We start from the raw sequence: 26,215 nt of genomic DNA on the forward strand, positions 1-26,215 counted from the left end.
CACACTCTAACGCTGCGCATGCGTATCTCAGCTTCCGGTTGCTTCTCCAGAGTGGGCCCCCACAATGCTCCGCGGCACCGGTTCCGACCTGTCGCAAAGGCCGCTTTTCGCTCGGGTGTGAGTGACTCGCCTTCCGCGCTGGGCGGCAGTGGCGGTGGCGGCGGGGGCCTTCTTCCCTTCCCCCCATTCCCCTCGAGTCGGACCCGAGCGGTGCAGTGCCCTGGGCCTGGGCCCTCTCCGGGATGCCCCCCAAGAAACAGGCTCCAGCTGGGGGCAACAAGAAGGCGGAGCAGAAAAAGAAGGAGAAAATCATTGAGGTGAGTGAGCGGCCCCTCCCTCTTCCCTCCGGAACTGGGCCTCCTGAGCGCCGGCGTCCCTCAGGCCCTTCGATCTCTCGTGTCCACGTGCCTCGCCTCAATTCCAACCCTGCCCCCTTGTAACCCGCCCAGCTTTAGGGCCTCCTACCCACCCCTTTCTCACCCTCATAACTTCTCCCTAACCCCTATAGTGACACTTCCCTTCCTATTGCCATAGTGACTATGACCTGTGACTGGGATAAGCTGAGGGTGGGGGAGGGGGAATAGAGAGACTTGTACTGCTCTTGCTGCCCCTCCCCCCTCGGGCTGCTGCCTCCACCGCGTCTGGGGCCCGGTCCCCCATCTTTGCAAAATATGCACTCACTCACTTTGTATTCTCTGTGGTTTTCGTTGAAGTATGACCAACCTCGCCCCCCCTTAATGTCCTCTCCTATGCAGACTGATGGCTTTTGTCCTTTCCATCCAGTACCCTGGGTGCTTGAGGTAGTGCTGTTTTTTGGTCCGCCAGTTAAATCTCTCAGTCTAGCAATTCGTTTTTTGACTCTGGGCCTCTGCTTTTTCCCTCCCCCACACGCACTCCAACAAAAAAAGACTTGGAGAAAAAAACAGATTGTGAGAAACTTCTTTTTTTTTTTTTTTGTCCTCATGTTGCCATTTTAATCAGATCTCTGTAAAGGAATTACAAAAACAACTGTAATAAGACTTTTACCCAATTTAAATAGTTTTAGGGGCAGGGATTAGGGTAATTCAAAAATCAAGGTTCTGAAAACTTGTCCCACCAAAGTAAAAGTTGTCATAAACCACTCGTCTGTTTATATTTATTCAGTTACTAGGTATTAGAAGTTTGAAAATCAAGACCGGGCTTTTAAATTTGGAGTTTTTCAAACTCCAAATTTAAATATATATTTAATAATATATTTGTTTATGTATTATGGCCAATACTTGTAGTTCTAGAAACATAAGGAAGTGACTTAAAAGTCACATTGCTTTAAAGGATTACCCTAAGATTCTCATCATTCTTTACTATTAGTGTTACCCATAATTACAGTTTAAAAAGAGGTAAATGGGAGCCACTAGGTGGTGCAATGAATAGAGCACCGACCCTGGAGTCAGGAGGACCTGAGTTCAAATCCAGCCTCAAGACATTTAACACAAAAAATAGCCATGTCACCTTGGGCAAGTCACTTAACGCCAATTGCCCTACCTCCCCCCCCCCAAAAAAAAAGAGGTAAACATTCAGAATATGTGTGTGTAATAGTTTTTTTGTTGCTGTTTCAGAACAATTTTTAATGAGGTGCTTAAGTCTAGTGCTTTTAAAAGTATTTTTTTAATGTCATGTAAGTTTATTACATTTTAAAACTTCTCTTAAGCATTTAGTTGATACTATTTACTACTACTTAATAGTTATGAAAGTAAGGATCAAAATCATACATTGTCAATTTGAAATCTGTTTGATTTCAGTACAATATTTATGAAATGGTCTGATCAAATAATTTGTGACAGCAGAAAAGATATTTCCACTATCCTTTTTTCTTTTTAAGAAGAGTTTATTCCATTTTCAGAATATCACAAAATAATATAATGAAGGCACAAATCTTTTCACCTCGCCTGCTGCCATATTGTATTTCAGTTGAAAGACTTGTAGAGTTACTGGTATTTAGAAGAATGATTGTGTTGAGAATGATATCTAGGTCTGTTTCACTGGGAGTGTTTTGGCGGGGGGGGGGGTGGCGAGGGGTCCAGGGTCATGTACATACTGTCCAAATATATTAAACTTATCTTTTTAAAAAATTGAACTCTTTAGCTTTGTTTTGCATAAGAGACATCTCCAGACGAAAATAAAAGTGATTAAAACAGCTTCATACCTGAACTCACAAGAAATATCAAAATTAAATCTAGCCAGCTATTCACTTAAGATAACCCCCCCCCCAAAAAAATACTGTTTATTAAAATTAAGAAGAAGAAAGTTGGTAACTGGGGTTCAAATGACCTTTTTAAATTAGACCTTTCTTTTGCTTAGCCTGTTCTCTCCCCCATAACTGAACATATAAGCTTTTAGTACTAGAATCGTGTTTTTATATGCATTCTTGATATGAAAAAATTTTCATGTTAACACATTTATTGTGCAAGTTTTGTAAAGTTTAGGAACTGGTTATGTTCAATTTTGTGTCATAAGTAGGTGAATGGGTATTTCTTTCTATAGGCTAATAATACTTAATGTTGTCTAGGTAAAAATAGGAACTGACAACTAATTAGGTATGTGAAGTGAGGTTGATCAGTCTGTCAGTAAGCATTTAAGAGAGTGTTTTGTGCCAAGCACTATGTAAAAGGTTTGAGATACAGAGAAACAATACAATTTGTAGTGTGCAGTATCTCAGTCTAATAGAGGAGGGACAAGGAGTACTGTTTAAGTTACAAACCTGGATGATAGGGATATGGAACCTTTGGCATAAGTAGGGAAGTTTGAGAGAGAAGTTTGGGGAGAGGTTATTGAGTTTGTTTTTTGGATATGTTGAGCTTGAGATGTTTTTTAGAATGTCCAATGATTGGTGATGTGAGAGAACACATGGGAATTGATAGTTACCAAAAGAGAGCATAGAGGAAAAAGAGAAGAGGTCCTAGGACAAAATCTTGAGAAACAAGTGATAATGAACCAGCAAAGGAGATTGAAAAAAAAGAAGTGAGTAGATGGAAGAAAATAACTAGGAAAGGAAAGGGTATTCAAAAATGTCAAAAGGAAAAGATTGAGAAATTGAAAGATGGATTGAGAAAAAAAACCAATCAGATTCGATAATCTTTCCTCATTGGTTACTGAAAAGAATAGTTTTAGGTAAGTAATGACTTTAAAAATCATTTTGAAAAGGGAAGGTAGAGGCAGCTTTTTCCAGGAGATTTTCTGAGAAAAAGAGAAATAAAAGGACATTACCTTGAAAGGGATTGTAGGAGCTAATTTTTTTTGTTTGTTTTGTTTTTTAGAATTGGAGAAAATTTGGGCATGTTTTAAGGCAACAGGGAAGGTACTAGTGGATAAGGAGAGGTTGAAAATTTGAGGATGGCATAATTTGCTTTGCCTTCTGCTGAAGAAGATGGGAGGGCATGGAATCACATAGCTGTAGAAGAGTTGTCTTTGCCAGGGAAAAGAGCCATTGTCCTAGACTAAGAAAAAGGGGAGAGTGGGGATTGATGGGAAGGGGTTTTCAGATGAAGAGAATGGAAGGTGGAGCCCAATTAAATGGCATCAACTGTTTCAGTAAAATAAGAGGCAAATACCTCAACTGAGAGGTAGAAGAAAAGAGGTGTGAAAGGCTTAAGGAGGGCAAAGAAGTGTTGTAGTAGCTTCTGTGAAAAGTGGGAGAATCAATTGGGGAAGATTTAAAAGGACTACCTTGCTGCAGAGAGGGCCTAATTAAAATTGGATAATCCAGGACAAGTTTGGCAAGAGATTAATTGAACATGCAGGCAACTGAGATTAGAGAGCAAAGTGAAGTGTAGAGTTAAAATAGGCAGGATTTAAAAGGAGGAAAATGAACTAAGGCAATCATTAGACTGTAACATACAGTGTGACCCTGTGAGACTAAAGTAGAATGAATACAAACATTGGTTTGTATTCTAAATGCATGTCTTATGTTCAAATGTATCTCAAGATAAACATATACAACAAACCAAAAAATGACTGCTTAAAAAAATAATAAAACGAACCAGACGTTTGAAAAATAAACTTTAATCTTTGATTTAGGAAACACTTCAGTATCTTGCAAGTGCCTTGGAGTCATCATTATGAACATTGAATATGATTTGTTGCCATTGGACAGAAATGCTGGTTTAAGTCTAGCTAATGAAATCAGATAAGAGTTCATTGTATTTTAAGCATTATTAGTGAAAGGAGTTCTAGATTTTGAAGAACTAAGGTGCAAGCCACATTACCACTTACTAAAAAAGTGATATTGGACAAGTCATTTGACCTGTGAGGAAGTTGAACTAAAATAAATTCTTAAGGGATGCTTAGATACTATCAGATACTCACTAATATAGTAGCTTTATGTCCCTCTTCTCTCTATTGTATCTTCCAATCGAGTAAGTATTAAATATTTAAGTACCAACAGTGTGCCGAGCATTGTCCTAGAACTGAGTATGAAAAGCCAAAAATTAATGTCTTTGCTCTTAAGGAGTTTACATTCTGTTGGAAGAACAGTAAATGAGTGCATGTATCTACAAAATAAATAAAAGTTGTTTGAGGGATGAGCAGCTGTGGAAAGGCAGTAGAGTTTTGAAGGAAACTGGAGATTCTAAGAAATAAAAATGAGGACTAGCAAGAAGGCCAATATGGCCCAAACATAGAGTGCCTGAAATAGAATATAATGAAACTGGAAAGGTAATTTGGAACCCAGTTGTAAAGTTAATGGGGAGCTCCAAATTTTAAGGAATATACATGGTCAAACATATATTTTAGGAATAGTGTTTGCCAATGGTGTAGAAAGAGGAGAGATTGAAGGGAGACCAATTAGGAAGCCATTGCAATGGTCTGTAATAGATGTTGAGGCCACTATAGTTCGGGACATTAACACCTCTTCTGCACCATTACAGCAGCCTTCTGTTTACTTTTCTAGATCAATTGGACAAATTCCTAACTTTCCCAATGGTTAATTCACTTGTTAGTGTGTTTGTCTTCCCAAAGCCCGTCCAACATTGTGCTTTTTATCATCTTTGCCAGTTTGTTTAGTGTGAGGTATTTAATTTTCATTTCTTTTAGTAGTAACAATCTTAGGGTTGATTACTTGTGGGTTGGATTTTTTTTTCCCTGAAAACTTGTATCCTTTGACTTTTTTAAATCTATTAGGAATGACTCTTAGCCTTATATATTGTTATTTTTAATGCGAATTATTTTTTCTTTTATGTTCATCCTGAACTCTCTTTCATTTGGTTAAAAATTCTCCTTGGTCCTAACCATGAAAGGATCTCCTTCCATTCCCATAATTCTTTTTATGATGGGATTTTTATATATAAATTAAGTATATGTTTGAAGCATATTATTAATGATGCTAGTCTAAACCTAATCCCTATCACACACTTCCTTCTAGTTGTGTTTTCTTGGTACATATTAAATGCAAGTTGATTTTTTGATGGAATTCTAGATTACTTACTCGATTACATTTGGGTCATTCATGCTTATTCTAGTCTGTTTATGTGGTATACTCATTTCTGTATTTTAACCGGTGCCAAATAGTATTGAGGATTGTTATTTTATAATAACTTGGTTTTGTTTTGCTTTGTTTTTAATCTAGCTTATTTTCAAGTATTAAGGGAAGTACCTAGGCAATGAAGTGAGTAAAATTGATATTTCTTAATATCACTCAGCAGGTTAATAACTAATCCACAAAAACTCTTCTACCAGTATTTGACTTTTTAAAAAACATAGATCACTTGCCTACTTTTTAAGTGTGATTTTGGATAGGAACCTCAATAGAAAATAATATGAAATGCGCAGCTAGGTGGCACAGTGATTAGAGCACAGGACCTGGAGTCAGAAGGACCTGAGTTCAAATCTGGCCTCAGACACTTAACACAAAAACTAGCCATGTGACCTTGGGCAAGTCACTTAACCCCAATTGCCCTCCAAAAAGCAAAAATAATTTTTTTTAAAAATTGATTCTGAACATAATATGAAAGTCGGCTTGTGAAATGTAAGAGAGAGATTTAATGACTACTTGAAACGTATATCTTTCTTCTTTGTGAAGATCTTTTTATGATATTTCTCATTTAGGACAAAACTTTTGGTTTGAAGAATAAGAAAGGGGCAAAACAACAGAAGTTCATCAAGGCTGTGACTCATCAAGTTAAATTTGGTCAACAAAATCCACGACAGGTAAGTAATTTTCATGCTAAGCTAGATCATAAAATTTATCCATAAAGAAGTATTTTATCAGATGAATTGTCATGGTGCATTTTAATGAGCCCACTGCATTCCTTATTTTCCTGAGCTACCTGACTTTGATCTAAATGGTGATCCTATATCATAAAAGCTATATTTAATCTGTAAAACTGCTATGAACAAGAAATATTTGTTAATTGGAACTTTGTTCAGAAAATTGATCCCCTTTTTCATTGGGTTCTGGCAATGCCTTCCTGTTAACCACTTCTGACTCCAGACCAGGGAAAAACCTTGTTTTTTAGCATTTAACTGTGGTAGACAGCAAGACTTGCAAAAAAATATTAAGTGAATTGAGTTTCTGCTTTTTTTGTCAAGCTCCTTTTTCCTCTTCCCTGAGCACCATCTTTAATATCAAAAATTTAAAAATATGGGAAAAAATTTTCAGCAGAACTAACCAACATATTTAAAAGGACTGACATTACATGTAATGTTCCATATGCATGTTCCCCTTCCTCTGCAAGGAAGTAGAAAGTGATATCTTTTCTTTGGGGTACAGATTAGATATTATAATTTCACATGTAGCTTTACTTATTTTGTTGTTCTCTCCATTACATTATGTAGTCATTCTGTGTGTTGCTTCTCTAATTCTGGTAATTTCATTTTGCATCTTACTTTCCATACTTCTCTATTCATCAGATTCATTAGATCATAGTAATATGCCATGACATTTCCATATATATATATATATGACAATTTTTTCAGCCGTTCCGCAAACCATCTATTTTGTTTGCAATTCTTTACTGACACAAAAAGCTTGCTATAAATATTTTGATGTACGTGGAGCCTTTTTATTAATGATCTTCTTAAAATATATGCCAAAAGGCATAGTCTTTGGGTCAAATTGTATGGGCATTTTTGTCACCTATTTTGGCATAATTCCAAATTGCTTTTCAGAATAATTGGACCAGTTCACAGTTCCACCAACAAGGTATCAGTGGGCCTGTCTTTCACAACCCCTCCCACATTGACTATTCCCATCTTTTGTCAACTTTGCCAATTTTCCAGAGGTGAGGTGAAACCTCAAGTTACTTGATTTGCATTTCTTTATTATTATTAATTTTTAGGACTATTTAGTGTGGCTAATAGTTGGCAGTTTTTCTTTTAAGAATTCTTTATTTGTATACTTTAACCACTTACAAATTGGGGAATGGCTTTTGAGCTTAATACATTTCAAAAATGTATTTATGCTTAATTTAGATAAATTTTTACAGTGCAGGCCATGTTTTTTCAGTATATACAAGAAATTAGAAGTGTCAGCATAAATTGTCTTGAAGACATAAAGACTACAGTGTCAATGCACAGACTCATTACCAGTTAAATTTTTTTTTTTAAGCCATGAAAGCATTTTCCAGAATTATAATGGAGGAGGTTTAATTTTTAAAAGCTTGACATGGACTTATTAAAATGGTGTCAAGCTGCCTAGGAATGGTAAGAACAACAAAAGTGGGTACATTTTACATCTTTTTAAGAATTCACTTATTTGAAATACTTCATAGTTATCACAGTGCCAAATAAATAATATCGAACCGTTACAAATAAGTAACTCTAGAATGTGTGTTTGTGTGTGCATGTGCCCACACACACATGTATAACTTTGTTCAACTAGATTCGTACAGCTAAGTTTTTGAAGTGGTATTGGCCAACTTTATAAAATTAGCATTCAATAAGACTAGAAATTTATTTTTTATTATATAGGTTTATGAGGAGTACACCTATATTGACTGCACTGACACTGGGATTCTCATCTGTTGTCACTTTTCTGTTGAACTCTGCAATAAAATTTTAACAAATATACCTCCTGAAAGAATTAAGTAGAAAAACAATTTTAATTTAATTGTTTTTTGTCAAGAAAATGATTTTTTTTTCCGAGAAAATTTTTGGCAAATGGTTATAACAAAGTACTTAGGAAATAGCTATTGATCAAAATGTTTTAATAAACAGAGCAGCCAATCCCTTATAAGTTTGCTATATTTAGAAGAAATTTTTTGCAGGATTTTCCAGTATGTACATTTACTTTAAAATAAATACAAACCAGTGAAGCTTTGAAGAACTACAATAAGATCAAAAAGAAAAAAAAATACTAAGAAAATTATATTTAGTGGTTTTATTGAATTTATTGTATGCTAATAATTTCATGGATATCAGTTCCAGCTAAAGGATAAAATCCTTAGAAGCTAATATGTTAAAATTCCTTTTTCATCTTCTGTAAGATTATTGAAAATCCTGTTTTAAGTATATTTAACATGCAAAAGAGCAACATTGTAACATTACTGTCAGAGAGACAAGGGTAATGCCTACATTATGAGCTTTTGCTTTTTTTTTTTTTTTTTTTTTTTTTTTTTTTTTTTTTTTTTTTTTTGCTTAGCTTTTTGGAGGGGGGAAAGCAGGGCAGTTGGGGTTAAGTGACTAGCCCAAGGTTACATGGCTAGTAAATATTAAGTGGCTGAGGCCAGATTTGAATTCAGGTCCTCCTGACTGCAGGGCTGGTGCTCTAATCACTATGCCATCTAGCCACCTGGGCCCATTATATGCTTTCTGTATTTCATGGTATACAAATTGCTTTGTATAACAGGAACATAGTTTAATGTATGCTATAACCAATCTATATCAGCAATACTTTGCTGTATTTAATCTTTGGAATGTAAGTGAACTAAAATTAATACTTTAAATCTGGAATTATAGGCTGCACAAAATGAAGGTGATAAAAAATTGAAGAAAGATGACAAGAAGAAAGAGCTTCAGGAGCTAAATGAACTATTCAAACCAGTAGTAGCTGCTCAGAAAATAAGTAAAGGTAAAATTGGAAATGTAGTTGTTTCATTTTATTTAAGCATAACTCATATAAAAACTTTTAATCCATTTTATTTGAATTTGTGTTTTCAAAGCACACTTAACTAAAAATAACTAGCTTGTAATTAATGATCCTTTACCTCAAGTCTACCATTGATTAATTAATAACTGCCTTCTTGCTGTTATTTATTCAACTATGTAGGTCAAAAACAAGTGGGCCAACCTATTTTACACAATATCACTATGGTATAGTTACATTTTAGTGTATCCAAATTCCAAAAAATCCATGCAGAAAAGTGTTACTGAACTCCTGAAGGAGAGGTAAGGGTCTCAGGGTACAAATTTAACGTATATTTTTTGAACATGGACTATTCAGGAATGAGCGTTTTACTTGGCTATGTGTATTTGTTATAAGGTTATTTTGTTGGGTTATTGGGGTTTGGGGGTTGGGTTTTTGTTTTTTTTTCCAAATGGAAAATGGTGAGAGAGAAAAGAGATTTTAATTGAAAAGATTAAATTTTAAAATTTAGTATTAAAATAATTTAGGCTATGCATCAGAGGTGGTCATGATCAGATTTTTATGGTGTTGTCAATTAACATAAAGAGTTTTGTTGCCAGTTATGAGCAATAATCTGGTAGTGTTTGTTTATACCAGAAGCTTTATAACTTTTGAGTTTACGTTATTTTTTCTGGTTTTGAGTCTACTTTATTCCTCACAAATGGCATTATATGAGACTTTTTTAAAAATTTTAATTCAAAATATCTGTTTTACTTTTACAGAGTACCTTATTGATAACTACAGGAAGTCTGAGACATTGATTTTGTGACTGTCCCTCCCCCTGAGAAATGCCAGAATAGCCAAAAGACTTGAATTACTATCATTGCTATTACTCTAGCACATAATCTTCCCCAGAAGACCTATTTCTGTGCCTCATGTTCCTATGACTATGACCCTATGACTCAGAGCACTAAGCTTTTGAGGCTGTACCTCTAAGCTAATAGTTTATGAGAGCTTAATACTGACCTTGAGGACCCAGTCATCTTGTATTTAATTAGCTCTGCCACCTCATTCCATCTGTCTTCTCTTTGAAGCAAAGGGGCACTGTTAGTGCCACTGACATTTTCCTCTGTTATCCCCGGGCCCTAAAGGGCCAGCCCCAAGGAACATATTCAACCTTATATTTCCATGCCTAGAACGGATCTTATAGCTAGCAAACTTTTACTTCTTGATCCCTTAACTCTTATGATTGAGTCACAGTCAATAAACATATAAATGTTTTTCCCCTGGTATCTCTTTCATTTCTATGCAATTTAGCTTTCATCTCCAGTCTCTTCTGATGATTCATACCTGTCATTTATAATATTATCTATTATTAACAAAATCCCCTTCATGCTAGATCTTTCTCTTCTCATGTTCAGTCTTTTTCTCAGTTCTTATGCTTTCTACAGTTTTTTGATACTGCCAATCCAATATCTTGCCTCCTGGATATTTTCATCCTATGACTTTTATGACACACTTTTTCCAATTTTCTTTGTTAAGTAATCCCATCTCTTTAACAAAGATGTACTCCAGTCTGAGTCTTTCGCATCCTCTTCAGCTTGTCTTTCTCCTTTAGTAAATTTATCATTTTTCATGGATTCAGTTCAGAAATGTGCAAAAGACCCTCATATTTCTCTAGCCCTAATCTTCCCTAAATTCCATTTCCATGCCACCAACTGCCTATAGAGCATCTCCACCTAGATGCCCCTTTGTACCCACACTCAACATGTTCACAAGAAAAGAATACCATTATATCTTTTGAAAACATCAGCACTATGGTATAATTAAAGAACACCATAATTGGAATCCAAAGACACCCTCCATCTCCCTGGTTCAAATCCTCAGAAATTATGTTAATACAGGCAACATTAGCCTGTACAATATGGTTATAAATATTTACTGTATTTTACCTTACCTCATACGTGCTATGAGTTTTAAGAGTTTAAGAGAGTATATTAAGATGTAACTGGATTATAAATCATTATTAGTCGTGTATATTCTTAAATATAATAGTGGTGCTATGGAAAGAGGACTGACTCTGGAATCAAAGGACATGGGTTAAATCCTACTTCTTACATTTAGTACCTGTAAGACTATGGGCAAATCATTTAATGTCTAAGGGTCTCAGCTTCCTCATCTTTAAAATGAGGGGTTTGGACTAGAGGGCTTCTAAGGTCCCTTCTACTGTTCAGTCTGTGATTCTTCACACATTTGACAAATTGACCTGCTTGCTGTTTTCAATACAGAGCCTTCCATCTTCTATCACAGTGTTTTGTTCCATACCTAGGAATGGATTGTCATTTCAAATAATCCTAAGCTTCCTTCAAAGCTTTGTGAAGTGCCACTTCATACTGTAAAACTACACACAAATTACATTGTGTGTACTTTGTATATGTTTTGTATTACCTTACTGTGTACATTTTATTTTTCTCAAAGTTCCTTGAGGGCATGAATGGTTTCATTTTTCTGTTTGTATGCTCAGTGCTTGTATCTAAGCACCATGCTTGTCACATAGTAGATAAAAGGCTTGTTAAATTGGATTGAATAGTAAGGAAATAAACAAGTTGATTGTCATAAAGTGATCTTGCAGTCATCAGAAAAGCTTAATACATGCTAAAGTTGTGATCACAAGCAAATGTCTTAACCTCTCATTGCCCTGCATAACTTTTAATACTTTAAGTTATGGATGAGTTACTAATATTCGTCTAACAAGGAAATTACTTAACCTATGATATCACAGACCTAGATGTTTTTAAATTTAAAAATAGCATTTTTTACATGTAATTATAGCTCAGTCTTTTTGTCAGTGCATTGAACTCACCAGTTTATATAAATGCTCCATACTGAAACAGTTCCTCATGATTCTGATGATAATACTGGATTCACATATTTGGAGTTTATTCCCTGTGTACTTCCAGGCAGGATGAATAAAAGGTTGTAATACCAAATTTTATATTTTATTTGACACAGGTGCAGATCCCAAATCAGTAGTATGTGCATTCTTCAAGCAAGGGCAATGTACTAAAGGAGACAAATGTAAGTTCTCCCATGATTTATCTCTGGAAAGAAAATGTGAAAAACGAAGTGTTTATATAGATGCAAGAGATGAAGAACTTGAAAAAGGTATGTATAGTTTTTCTTTCATTAAATCTGAATATCAGTTTTTAGTTAACTGTTAGTAGTGTTCAGTAGCATAAAGAATTTTCTTTTCTTTTTTTGCTTTTTGGAGGGAAGTTGGGGTTAAGTGACTTGCCCAAGGTCACACAGCTATTTTTTGTGTTAAGTGTCTGAAGCCGAATTTGAACTCAGGTCCTCCTGACTCCAGGGCCGGTGCTGTATTCACTGCGCCACCTAGCCGCCCACAGCATAAAGAATTTTCATAAACATAATTGGAATCACTTGCCTAAAGATTATCATTTTTCCTGAGTTGTAAAACCATAATTCCTTGTGTATTAAATTAAAACATATAAAGAATAGTTAACTGTGCAAGCAATCTTATTTTATATTATCTGCCTTTAATAAAGCATCCATATTTTTCTTAGAAGGAATATTATGTAATGAAGGAGAAGCTGTAGTTATTAATTTTAACATCTTTCATATCTAGATACCATGGATAATTGGGATGAGAAAAAGCTGGAAGAAGTGGTGAACAAGAAGCATGGTGAGGCGGAAAAGAAAAAACCAAAAACTCAAATAGTATGTCCTTTTCTTGAATTGAGTTTGCAGTATTTGTTATCATTAGGGAGAAATTAATGTGGCAAGAAGGTATTTGACCTTTTTTAATAGGTCATACTTTAAATTTAGAAATAATTCCAGTTTATGATAAGTGTAAGTGGGTTTAATAGGCTTCATAATGCTTGATAGGCCTTTTATTTTAATCAGTCTGTTATTTCATTGATTTAATTGTCCATACACTGGGGCATATTAACAATCCTTCGGCACAATCCCATTCCATGTAGTTATTTTCCATATTCTACCATAAACTTCCCCAGTGTCCTAGGGACCTTGCTTTAGGTCACTTTGTGTTTTATGAGTACCAGTAAAAACTCATGATGCCCATCTGCTGTTATCCCTTACTCTTGTCAGACCCTCTCCTCCCCTTTTCCTGAACTAAATATAATGTACACAACCTCTTGTGTGTAGGTTATCCCTGGAAATAATTTGTGAATATCCATCTACCGTCCATCCCTCCATTGACGTTTGAGTCACTTGATTCTGGTGCTTTAGATTTATAACCGTATCAGATTACTGGGAAAACATTTGTATTTAGAAGGCAGAGCTTTGTTGTAGATAGTAGTTTTGGATCATTAAAACCACATGCAGACCTGTGAGTATAGTTAAACATGTTCTACCCCTCCTACTCAATTCTGAGCCTAATTCATTGTTCATTTAAAAGATAAGTGTGCTGATAAATTACCTAGACCAACTGGTCTTCCAGATGCTTGGCATAGTAAGAACAACAGGCATTTTTAATACATTTAGCTCCTATAGATTGTTAGGGTGATTTTTAAGGGCTCCTGGATGGGGATGTCAGAATGTCTGCAGGAATGCTTGGCCAGCAGGGCTAGAGGTGTTATCACCCTTCCCCCATTGCCCCTACCTCTCCTGTATCCTGGATTTTATTTCCCTAAAAGCTTTAAGTGTTAATGTCAAACTGAGTGTTAGAGTCAGGATAGTAGTTCCTCTGAAGATGAGAGTGGATTGTTGGAAAATTTCCATCATTTTCTTGTATTACCATTAGTTTGTTATCTTCCTATATATGTGTCCTTAGAATGATAAAGCTTAATTGGGCTTTAGGTAAAGCTTTTATCAATTTAATTTAACCTTCTTTGCTTTTCACTGTCATGCTCTTCTTACCTATGACATTTTAATCAGTTTCATCCTCACATAATCATAAATTTAGACCTTGAAAGGAACCTTGGAAGTATTCTGGTCCAAGTCCATATTTTTACAAATAAGAAAACTGAGGTCCAAAAAGGTTTAGTAATTTATTCAAGTTCACAGAGGGGAGTAGTACATAGGTAAAAGAGCCAGGGTTGGTACTCAGGTCCTGTGATTCCCAATTTCAGTACTCCTCCCAGTGAATGGAAACAGTTCCTACTATTGTTCCGTATGCATTATTTCCTAGCATCTCTACTTTGTCCATTCAGATCATGTGATTTCTGTGCCTCTTCATTCTCAAGTTGGTACATAAACATCAGTTTTCTTCATGAAGTTATTTTTGTTCACTACGAAACAATATGATCAGATAAACTGTCAGGTGAACTAAGAAAAACATTTTAAGTGCCTGCTCTTAAGGAGCTCACAGTCTTAATTAGAAAGACAACATGCAAACAATTGCATAAAAAATATATATACAAGATAAATTGGAGATAATCTTAGATGAAAGGCACTAGTTGTTTTGTTTTGGGTTTTTTTTGCCTTTTGGAGGGCAATTGGGGTTAAGTAACTTGCCCAAGGTTACACGGCTAGTTATTTTGTGTTAAGTGTCTCAGGCCAGAACCAAACTCAGGTCCTCCCGACTCCGGGCCAGCGCTTTACTCACTGAACTATCTAGCCTCCCCAGAAGGCACTAGTATTAAGGAAAGTTGGGAAAAAGGTAAGATTTTAACTGGAATCCAAAGGATGCCAAAAGATAAAATAGAAGGAGAGATTTTTGGGAGGGGTGGGGAGGACAGCTAGCAAGAATGTAATTAGGTGATTGAATGTCATGTGAGAAGAGCAGGAAGGAAGCCAGTGTTGTTGGATTGCCAAATAAAGGGGGAGTAAGGTGTAGTAACAGTGGAAAGATAAGAAGGGGCCAAAGAGAAGATGTTATGTTTGATCCTGAACATAATAGGAAAGGCACTGGAGTTTGTTGAATGATAAAGGAAGAGAGAGCGAATGAAGGATAGAATGGCCTGGGAAGAAATTTGAGGCAAGGAAACCAATTAAAAAGCTCTTCCAATAGTCTAAAAATTAGTTGATTGGGGTATGTACCAGTGTAGTGGCAGTGTCAGAGGAGAGACATATACAAGAGGGATGTTGCAGAGGTAGAATAGACAAGACTTAATTTATTGAATGGGATAGAGGGGGTGGAGAAGAGTTAAGGATGAGGGAAATTTGCAGTAGAGAAGAGGGTAAGTTTTGGAGGAAAACCATGAGCTTGGTTTTTTTGGACGTGCTGAGTTTAAGATATCTATAGCATAATGTCCGGTAGGTAGTTTGAGGCAAGAGACTGGAGGTTGGGAAAGGGTTAGGGTTAGATAAATAAATCTGAAAATAGTCTGCTATAGATGTGATCAAAATTGAATGTATAGTTGCTGATGAGATCAAGCAAAATCATATAGAGAGACAAGAAAAATGCCTGGCAGACACTCAGAGTCATTGGGCTAAACTTTGGAGTACCATCAAGCAAAGGAAGCTAAGAAAGACTAGATGAGTGATTAGACAATAGGAGTAGAACCAGAAGTGTCATGAAACCCTAGAGAGAAAAGAGTGATCGGCAGCGTCAGAGACATTTGAGAATAAAATTTAAGAATACGAGGATTAAGAAAAGAACTTTAAATGTGGCAATTAAAAGATCATTGGCAGCTTGTGAAATGTTTCCTTTGGGATTACACTTAATAGGTACCAAATTAAAAAAAAAAATTCTTGATCTCTAGAGCAGAAGTGTGAGGTATTGTGTGTAAAATAAACTACCTCCCCCCACCAAATAATAAGACAGAAGGCACAAAAATGAAAACTGATGGTGGTGGGGCATAATTTTAAATAAATTTAGAAAGTGGAGTTTTGTTGTACACAGTAAATAAATTGTGTATTGTGTAAAAGAAGAAACCCAGAATTTTGCTTACTTTGGCTGCATGTAGAATCTATATGCCCTTCTTCCATTTAGCTGCCATTTCCTTTTTTCCTTCTGATTTTGTTTTGAAAACAAATTATAAATTTCTACCATTTGTCCTATTTTGATTTTTACTGCTTTTTAAGAACCTTGATTGAGGGGCAGCCAGGTGGCGAATTGAGTAAGAGTGCCGGCCAGAGTCCGGAGACCCAGGATAGGTTCTGGCCTCAAATACTTAGCACCCACACAAAATAACTGGCCGTGTAACCTTGAGCAAGTTACTTAACCCCAGTTGCTTTAAAAAAAAAAAAAAAAGAACCTTGAATGATCATAATTACTGAAGCAGATAGAAATCCTTCCTTCCCCACCCCCCTTATCCATGCACATTGGACTAAGTGGTCTTTGGAATTAAAGATCTCACTTGGTATAATTTTTTATTACTAAACTGGAGGGAAACATTTTTCCATTTGGGGAAATTATGAATTTTAGACATGAAATGAGTTTAATGTTCCAAGAAGTTGATAAAATTATTTTAAGTTCATATGATCTGCCCTATTTCTCAGACCTTTTCACTTAGTTATTTGTATTTATTTATAATTCTTCCATAGCTAACCTTTGTCACTTTACACCTCCCTGTTCCTTGTGCCTTAATAATTGTCATTAAAAACTACCAATATGTACATAATTATCTCAGATTAATAAACTTGAATTTTATAAACATTAGCATTGGATTATATAAAAGCATTTCTTTAAGGATTCAACTGAATCTATAGTTTGTGTGTATATAAGTGTAACTTATAATTAGTTGACCATTGCATTATTTTATAATTTAAAGGCCTCAGAGTTTTTCCTTTCCATTTTTGTTCCCTTATAAAGGGTTTTGGTTTGTTTAAGCTGAAATTTGGTGTTTGTGGGGCAAAGATTTATCTTTTCTATATTCTTAATATTAACACAAAATATTGAGGGACAAAAGAGCAGGTTTTTAGTAAAGATTATTGTTTCTTTATAGGTGTGCAAGCATTTTCTTGATGCTATTGAAAACAACAAATATGGCTGGTTTTGGGTTTGCCCTGGAGGTGGTGATAATTGTATGTATCGTCATGCTCTTCCTCCTGGTTTTGTATTAAAAAAAGATAAAAAGAAAGAAGAAAAAGAAGATGAAATTTCATTAGAAGATCTAATAGAAAGAGAGGTAACTATAACAAGTTTTTTGTTTTGGAATTTGTTTTTGTCTTTGTTTTTCTGAGTTTGGGGGTGGTTTTGGGGAGGGGATTGGGTTTTTTCCAACCCTAAAGAAAGCCTTTATTGTGAATTTTTAATGTTAGCCACTTGAGGGCAACAGCAGTGTTTTGTTTGAAAAATATGATTTATATAGCCTGTTTAATTGTAAAGATTTTATTTTTCTAGCATTAAGCTTGTATATTATAATTGTTTTTTATTTAGATAGATTTCAGCTTTTGCCCACTAATATAAAATTATGCTTTCTTGAAAACTGGTTTGATGGCATGTATGTGTATGTAGACATGAGCAGCTATGAGGTAACTATGTGGCTCAGTGGATAGAATGCTGGGAGTGAAGTCAAGAAGACCTGAGTTCAAACATGGCTTCAGATACTTAGCTGTATGACCCTGGGCAAGCCATTTAACTTTTGTTTATTTTAATCCACTGGTGAAGGAAATGGCAGACCACTCCAATATCTTTTCCAAAAAAAAAAAACCCTTATAGGGTCACAGTCAAGTATGACTGAAATAACTGACCAACAGCAAGACATGAGCAGAAAGAAAAATGTCTTAAGAGAGAATCAAGATCTTTCTCTTCTGCAGCTTTAATTCTGGTGAGAGACTTACCAGAAAGGAATCAATGAACAAATTAATTAAAAAGTATTAAATACCTCCTATGAATCAAGCACTGTGCTAAGTGCCAAGAATACAAATAGAAAAATCGAAATGGACCATACTCTCAAGGACCTCATATAGTCTAATTGGGGGAGATAGATAATACATAAAAGGAAGTTCACCTGCAGAGTAGATGGCAAGGCCCTAAAATCCTGGGTTACTAAATAAGTAGTTTAGTTGACAGATTCTTAACCTTTTGTTTCATGGGCTTCTTTGGCAGTCCAGTGAAACCTAAGGATTCTTTCTCAGAATGTTTTATGTTCATAAAGTAAAATACATAAGATTATAAAGGAAACCAATTATATTGAAATTGAGGCGAGGGTGTATGTGTGTTCCTTTAGAATTCTTTAACTTCAAATTTAAATTCCTTAGCCTGCAACATCTTTAGCAGGCACTAGTAAGGCATTTAGAGCCTGACAATCCTCCATTTCATCAGAAAGTATAGAATTGTTGATGGCCATCTCATCTACGCCCTGTTAGCAGTCAGACAGCCCAACCAAAGACGGAAAAAGAATAGGGCTTCTTAGGATTTGACCAAAAGAAAATGTGGATTGTTTGTGTATTTCAGAGTTTGTTCCTTCTGTCTCAGCATGGATAATCTACAGTAGAGTAAAATTATATAAATATGTAGTTTATACTGTTAGGGTTTGCCAGCCTAATTCATAGACTTAGAGATTACATCATGATTCACAATCTTCAGTTAACATTTTTATTATGCTTTTTCTTTATGAGTTATTAATTTAAGAAAAAAAATAAATAAAACTTTTTTATTCTTACTATCACTTTCCTAGGTAGATTATTAGCTCTTGGGAATATAGTTCTTCTGTGAAGCACTTCCATGTTCTAATTTTGTAAGACCTTTTGACTATTCAAAATATGGCATAATTAGGCAATAATGCATTAAATAAAGTCAAACCTCATTTTTTAAGAATTATTGGCCTCTGGTGTTTGGGGCTGGGGATTAAATGTAGCCTAATTTTCCTACTGTAGAATCTTTAGAATAGTTCTTAGAATCAGGGACGTTGACGAAAACTGTTCTTTTGATACATTCTTGGAAACATAGGTTACTAACTTTTTTTTTTTTAATCTCTCCAGCGTTCTGCTTTAGGACCAAATGTTACCAAAATCACTCTAGAGTCTTTTCTCGCATGGAAGAAAAGGAAAAGACAAGAAAAGATTGATAAGCTTGAACAAGATATGGAAAGAAGAAAAGCAGACTTTAAGGCAGGAAAAGCACTGGTGGTAGGTTCTAAAATAATTATCATGTTAGTACCAAAGACAGGAAACTATATGGAATGTTAAGCAAGAAACCTGTAATAGACAAGGTTTTTCAATTCTAAAATTCTGGCATTGAATATCTAATATAATGTATGTATGTATATGAGTAGATCAGTGGCCGTGAAGTATTTGAATTTCGTCCTGAGCTGGTTGATGATGATGATGAAGAAGCAGATGATACCCGGTACACTCAAGGAACAGGTGGTGACGAGGTAAGAGGATGCTTATGATAACAACTTATGTCTTAGCTATTGTTAAGGGATTGTAGATGGAATATTAAGGTCTTGAATCCAATCACCTCATTTAACAGATGAGGGAAGTGAAGTTCTGAGCGGTGAAGTAAGTTTCCTGACAGCACACTCATAGTAGCAAATCTAGGGCCTCTGACTTCAGAAACCAGTCCTCTTCCCACTAGACCGTCTTGGAGAATCCAAAGCATTTTGCAGAGAACCAAATAAAATCAAAAAGAATTAGTAGAAAAGGGTAAAAGGAGTAATGGAGAAAGTATGGTCAGCAAAACAAGTCATGATCAAGCAATTGTGAGTATACTTGACAATGATAGCAAATAGACTAAATTCCTCTCCTGGAAAAGAGTAGTAAGTATGGAATGATGCTTCGGGGAGTGACTATTTGACCAATAAAAAGAAGTAGTAGTAGTAGTAGTAGCAGCAGCAGCAGCAGCAGTAGCAGTAGCTGTAAAAGAGTTTTGTTTTTTAATTAGGCATAAATTGCTTGGATTGTCATTCAGAGTTGAGTGTTTTTACCTGACATCACATAATATTGGTTGATTTGGGGGGTTGATTTTTGAACACTTATATGAGAAGTATTACCCAAAAAAATGCATGAGTGATAGATTTATCTATTACAGATATTATATATTTTTATCTATAATATCTATTCATATTTATAACAATTTTTATTTTTGCGCTTTTTCTTGAAGGTTGAAGATCTAATAAGAGTCAATGATATAGATTTGAGCCAGTATATTCCAAAGGATGTGGATGAGACTGGTATTACTGTGGCCAGTCTTGAAAGATTCAGTACATATACTTCAGTAGAGAAGGATGGTAAGTAGGCTAATTTATCTCTGTTTCCAAGAAGTTATTTTTTTTTAACCATTTCTCAAGAGTTAGAAATCACAAAAGAAATGTATAGTTTTGTGAAATATCTCTAGTTCTTATAGTTAAGAAATGAATATAACAATAGTAAAAGACAACTACTGCATCTATATCCTCTTTTTTACTTTTTAACTAATACTTGGGAATTAGAGAAAGTATATTTTCTTTATATCTTAGATAACATGCTATAGCACTGTATTTTGTGGTAGTCTCTTAATATTGGCATAGAATTTTTCCCTTTTTAATACCGTTTCCCCGATAATAAGACATATCCCGAAAATAAGCCCTCCCCTTACTGTGTAAGATTCCTCTAAAATAAGCCCTCCCCAAAAAATAAGCCCTATTGAGATTGCTACTGTAGTGAAGGTGATCCCCTGCGCTACACGCTACATTATGGTACCCTCTGTATGCACCATCATCCTGTTCTTCGCCAGTGATTTGCTTGCTGGCGCCATTGAGAGCAGTGCCGCGGAGGAGAGCTGAGGCAGGACAACATAAGCCCTCCCCTGAAAATAAGCCCTCTGGTGTTTTTCTTTCCAAAAAATTAATAAGACAGTGTCATTTTCAGGGGAAACACGGTAGTTATATTACAGTAGTTTTAAGACTTGGACCATTTTGGGGCAGCCAGGTAGCACAGTGAGTAAGAGCACCGGCCCCAGAGTGGGGATGGCCTGGGATCAAATCCGGGCTCTGAAACTTAGCACCACACCCAGAAATAACTGGCCATGTAATCTTGAGCAAGTTACTTAACCCCAATTGCTTTAAAAAAAAAAAAAAAAACTTGGACCATTTTTAAAATTAGGCAAACAGCCTATACCATTGATCATTGCTAGAAGGTAAACAAGATATGCATTATGTTTTAAAGCGCTATTTCAAACAGTACTTAATAAACATCTTAAATTATAGGATGTTTATGAAGCAAATTAGCCTGTAATATGGTCTGGAACATTTTTTGTTCAGATAACAGCAAACTTAAAAACACTGATTAAGTTTTAAGTAAATATCTAAAGTTTCTATACTGGTGTTTCTTATATTGGGTTAAAGAAGTGTCATTAAACATTCATCATTTTTGCCACGATCAGGGAAAGGAAAATGGTAATTCAAAGGTGGAAAACCACTGACTTAGGTGCCCCTAAATTATGTACACTTTTAACATAATACAAATGGCTGCCTTAGCAGCTGAGTGGCACTGGGTGCTAATACTACTGCTTGGATTTTCCATTTTTTACCTCTGACTACCCACCTCCAAATAATACATCTCACCTGCTTACAGGGCTGTGTAAAATGATATTATTTGTGAGGCAGTAAAGTTCATGAGACAGTTCTCTTAGCCTAAATATTTAAACTTTCTAAGCCCCTTGACCCTATTTGCCTCTGGACCTCCACATCTGCGATACCTAACTTACATAGTTTATCCACATCCTTATCCCAGCTCCTATGATATTCCCAGGACAGCCTAATGATTTTTTCCCTCCTGAAATGTAGGGTGAATCTTATTTCAGTCCCAACTTTTACCTAATTGGGGGAAGGGAGGATTTGTTCTTGGTGGGGAAGGAGGGAAGCAGTAGAGGTGAATAAAAGAACATTAGAGAAAGCCCTGGCTTTGTACTCTTTGTCTTCCTTTCTGCTATTCTTTCATTGCTTTTTCATACTGCCATCTTTCTCAATTTCTTTTTTGTTTAAAAACCCTTCTTAATGTTGGAAATGTATGTAATCATTCATGACTATAGGTAGTGTACATTGGGTATTGTAAATTTGTGGGACACTTAAGATTAACATTTCTGTTGTAGGTGGGTATATGACTTATCAGTCTGGGTAAAGTTTTGCTGATGTATGGAGGACTAATGGCACTTAAAAGAAGAGTTACCAGCTAAAAATCTCAAGGAATCGGAGTTGGTTTGGAGGCATAGCTAGAAGAAGCAGGTGCCAGATATACTCAGGCAACTAACAATTTATGTCTAAATGACTGGGTATTTGGGGTTTTTAAGTATCAGCATCATTAACATACTGTAGTTTGACAATTCTATTCTCTATAAACTGGTTTCATTTTACTGCCTTCTCCCCTCTTGAATACTAGTAGAATCATTTTTTTAAATCTCACCTTTTTTTTTTCAGGTGATATAAGAAAAAGAAAGTAGGAAGGTATCCATGTTTGGCTAGGCAAGGATTGGTGGCAACAGTATAGAAATATCAGCGCCGCCCCCTCCCCCCCCCCAAAAAAAAAGAATCACCCCAGTAGTTTTACATTGATGGTCAATAAAGTCTGAGCGATGAAAAAAAAAGTAGAAACTAAAGAAAACTCCAGTTGTGGATGACAGTTGATCTGAATTGTGTTTCTTGATTACCTCAAACCTAGTTTCATCCACAAACATTGTTTAAAACCTCCAGGTGACACTTGGAGCCAGAGTTTTCTCACTTGACTACTCATTCCTTAGACAGTCCTTTCTTTAATTGTGCCACTAACACTGCATTCTTGTATGTGTGTGTGGTTATGTTTAGATAAGCGTATCTTATGGTAGCACTTTGATCTGTCTTCCTAACAACTGCTGATAGTATTCCATGAGGCAGTGTAGTATTTTTTGTGTTCAGTACCAGCGATTCTGTACTCTTAGTATTTTACTCAGGTACAGACCTGAGTGGCTTTAACTGGTGAAATCACAACCTTTCTAAGAACAACCACCAACTTAGTTCAAGCCTTTTTTTCTTCACTTCTCACCTGGACTATTATAATAGACTCCTTACTTCAAATCTCCCCCCTACCCTACCCAGACCATTCTCTACTTAGCTACCAAAGTGGTAATCCTAAAATATAGGTAAACAGAAACGCATACTGCTCTGTTTAGCATTTAAAGTCCTTCACAGTCTGGTTTCCAATTTTTCTACATTAGTTTCCATCGTATGTACCTTAGTCCAACAAAACTTGTTGATGGAGTTTCATGCCTGAGGTATACTTTCTTCTAATATCTGACTCTTAGAATCCTTAGCTTCCTTCAAAGCTTAGTTCATGTGCCACTTCCTATCAGAGTTTCCCAAAGTGGGTGATAACATCCCCTTGGGAGGTGCTGGAACAATGCAGGGGGGCAGTAGTAGCTTCAGGTACAATGAGGGGGGGTATAGAAGCATAAGGAAAAGAGAAGTAAATTTAAAAAAAAAATACATGTTTGCATCTATTTTGTAACAGTTAAAATCATAGTGATGACATTATTTTCCAAATAAACACAAAATGCACACTATAACCAGATCAGTGGTTAAATCCACTAACAGAGCTTAACAAGGAAGTGTTGGCAAGTAAGTGTGTAGTACATTGTTGAAAAGTCCAGCATGCCTCAGCAGGAATATTTTCCTGTAATGACTTGTTTACAACACAATACTGTACAGTTACATGACACAATATTGCCTCATCAGAATTTCAGTGCAGGGGGGGAAACCCACACATTTACAATAACTTATTAAATGAAAAATGTATCTTTTTTTTTTTTAAGTTAATGATGCAATTTTTTTTTTTAAGGGCTAAAGAAAGTAGGTTTCAGGGGGCAGGTGCTAGTAATTTTATTTTTTTTAAAGGGGGCAGTAGGCCAAATAAGTGTGAGAATCTCAGTTCTAAACAAACCCTTTCTTAATGTCCTCTAGATCCCCCAGCTACTATTGCTACACATTACCTTATATACTTAGCGTGTTTATATTGTTTTCTCTGAATAGACTTTTAACTTCTTGGATCAGATTATTAACATTTCATATATGTATCTCTAACATCTAATAGTATCTGGCACATCATAGTTACTTAATAGATGCTTATTGATAACTGGGCCTGAGCATCTTAACCCAGGCCTGAGACTTTGAGTGTGAGATATTAGTAGAGGAGAGTGAAAGAGACATTATTGAAATTTAATCATTCCTTAATGAGTGCTAAGAGTACTGGGGTTATATTAAGAAGACATTAAATTTTGTAATATAACTAGCACACAAATCATGGAAATGCCCTGGGCAAGTTGCACTGCTGGAGGTAGAAGATGGAATATCACCTTAGTTTTTTTCCTTTTCTTTTCTTAAATAAGATTTTTCTCTGCATTGTTTTTATGGGAATGGAGAGAAAAGGCTAAATAGATTTGGGAAAGGAATAACATAAAAGAGAAGTGCAAGAAGCAAACGAGACAGTAGTGTGATGACATCCTTTATAATATTTCTTTTATGGACTTTGCTCTTTCAGTGACCTACCACTCTTAATTTTTTTGGAGAGGGTGTTTCATGTCAAAATTATCAGTAATACAATTTTTTCATACATTGGACATAACTTTTAGAGGAAAACCTTTAAAGGAAGAATTTTGCTCTGGTAAATAACATTTTTTTAATGATACGCAACCAAAAAATCCCCAAAATGGTAGGGTTTTTTTTTTTTTTAAGTACAGCTAGGTGGCACAGTGGATAGAATGCTAGACTTGGAGGTCTTGGAGAAAGACCTAAATTTGAATCCCATTTCAGACACTAGCTTTGTGGCCCTGGGTAAATCACTTAACTTTTTTTTATTTCAGTTTCTTCATAAAGATAGAGGTGAGAAAATAGGCCTATTGGTTGAGAGTTACTAATAATTCCTTGGTCACCTCTATTTGGTAGTAGTAAGGTCATTGGTTTGTTCCTACAAACCATTGATTACCCTCTTGAAGATTTCTCGAGAATCATTTCTTCACTCTATTAGCCTTTTCTTAAAAAAAAATAGATTTCTAATTCAGTAAATAATAATTGACAACTACTTTGTACAAACCAATGTACTACATCCTTAAGGAAGATTTTAAAATGAGTAAGATCTCTTCTTTGAAGGAACTTTGCTGCTGGGGATACAGACTTCTTAACGTTCTCAGTAATATCTATAATACTTGACAGTGTGAAGCAAATACTAACAGCCTGTTATAAACCAGTTCTTAAGTGGAAAAAAGAATATGGGTGGGATGGGACATAACAAGCCTGTTTGATAGCTTAGATTTTCAGCCAAGTACTGGAATGGCTATTCTGTTTTTAGGTTTATTAAATTTTCTTTATTTTCAGATAATAAATTGAGTGAAGCTTCAGGAGGTGGGGCAGAAAATGGAGAGCAAAGTGATTTGGAAGAAAATAATGAAGAACAGGAAAATGGAGTTATTGGTGCTGTTCCTGTTGATGAAAACCTTTTTACTGGAGAGGATTTGGATGAACTAGAAGAAGAATTAAACACACTTGACCTAGAAGAATGACAACAAGCAAGTCAGATGAGCAAAATTGTCAGCTCAACATAAATTGAAATTGACTGCATTATTTTTTTCTCCTGTCTAGAATTCTTAAACAGGATGTTTTTGGTTTCTCACAATGATTTTGGGAGGGCGCCTTTTCCTCCAACCAAAAAAAAAAAAGGAATATTCACCCTTATCACCTCTATTCTGACCTTGACTACACCCCATAGTAAGTTCAGAGTAAGTTATGAGTAATCTGAAATATAATGGTCATTACAGAAAAGATTTTGTAAATAATTGAAGTAGGAAGTATAACTGCTTTTTTCCAATTTGTGAGTTTCATTGGGCATGTGTTATTACCAAGTACAACATACATATTGAAAATATCCCTCATTTAATCTGCATCTTTTTAATGAGTGATTTTATTTCCTTTGTATTTATATATATTAAAAGAAAGACTTCCTAAAATAAGAGCACTGTACTTCATAAATAGATTACTTATGCAGATTCAGTGTTGGGTTTCTTTGGATAATTAATCAGATTGACATTAAAGATGCAGGTTCTTTAAACTGACAGCATCATCTGGTATGCCCTCTGTAAACCGTTTTAAATTTTCCCTCTGCCTTTTTTGCCAACAAAGTTGTAAATAAAGACCATCAGACGTTAAAATCACAATATGAGCTTTTTATTTTTTATGATTTTATAATTTTTATATATTTCATAAAGTATGTTGGCCATACGGTAGATTCGTATGGAAATTTTTGTTTCAGTTCTGTTTTGGAAACTAAATTTCTTCTAAATAGGTTGACAGCAGTAATTAGTAGCTC

The 26,215-nt window shown here is 35.4% G+C and overlaps 1 protein-coding gene and 1 long non-coding RNA gene across 3 annotated transcripts in view; one reads left to right on the forward strand and one right to left on the reverse strand.

Annotated features, from left to right (window-relative positions):
- The first annotated feature begins 18 nt into the window (after positions 1-18).
- ZC3H15 (zinc finger CCCH-type containing 15) lies at positions 19-26,063 on the forward strand. Its single transcript, XM_069064514.1, is given in 12 exon segments — positions 19-180; positions 182-301; positions 303-317; positions 6,079-6,180; positions 8,929-9,040; positions 12,047-12,199; positions 12,681-12,772; positions 16,906-17,088; positions 18,887-19,033; positions 19,180-19,281; positions 20,010-20,136; positions 25,228-26,063. Coding segments are annotated over 12 exon segments (1,500 nt in total). The 3' UTR covers positions 25,413-26,063.
- Positions 8,554-26,215, reverse strand: part of LOC138143314 (uncharacterized) — a 358,919-nt gene continuing 341,257 nt past the window's right edge. For both annotated transcript variants that reach the window (XR_011163666.1, XR_011163665.1), the window contains exon 2: positions 8,554-8,606. This is a non-coding gene — a long non-coding RNA (uncharacterized lncRNA). The remainder of the gene's footprint in view (positions 8,607-26,215) is intronic.

This window comes from Petaurus breviceps, unplaced genomic scaffold (genome assembly GCF_028583685.1).
Source record: "Petaurus breviceps papuanus isolate PSGF00001 unplaced genomic scaffold, PetGlider_PUasm1.0 90638, whole genome shotgun sequence".
Classification (NCBI taxonomy): domain Eukaryota; kingdom Metazoa; phylum Chordata; class Mammalia; order Diprotodontia; family Petauridae; genus Petaurus; species Petaurus breviceps.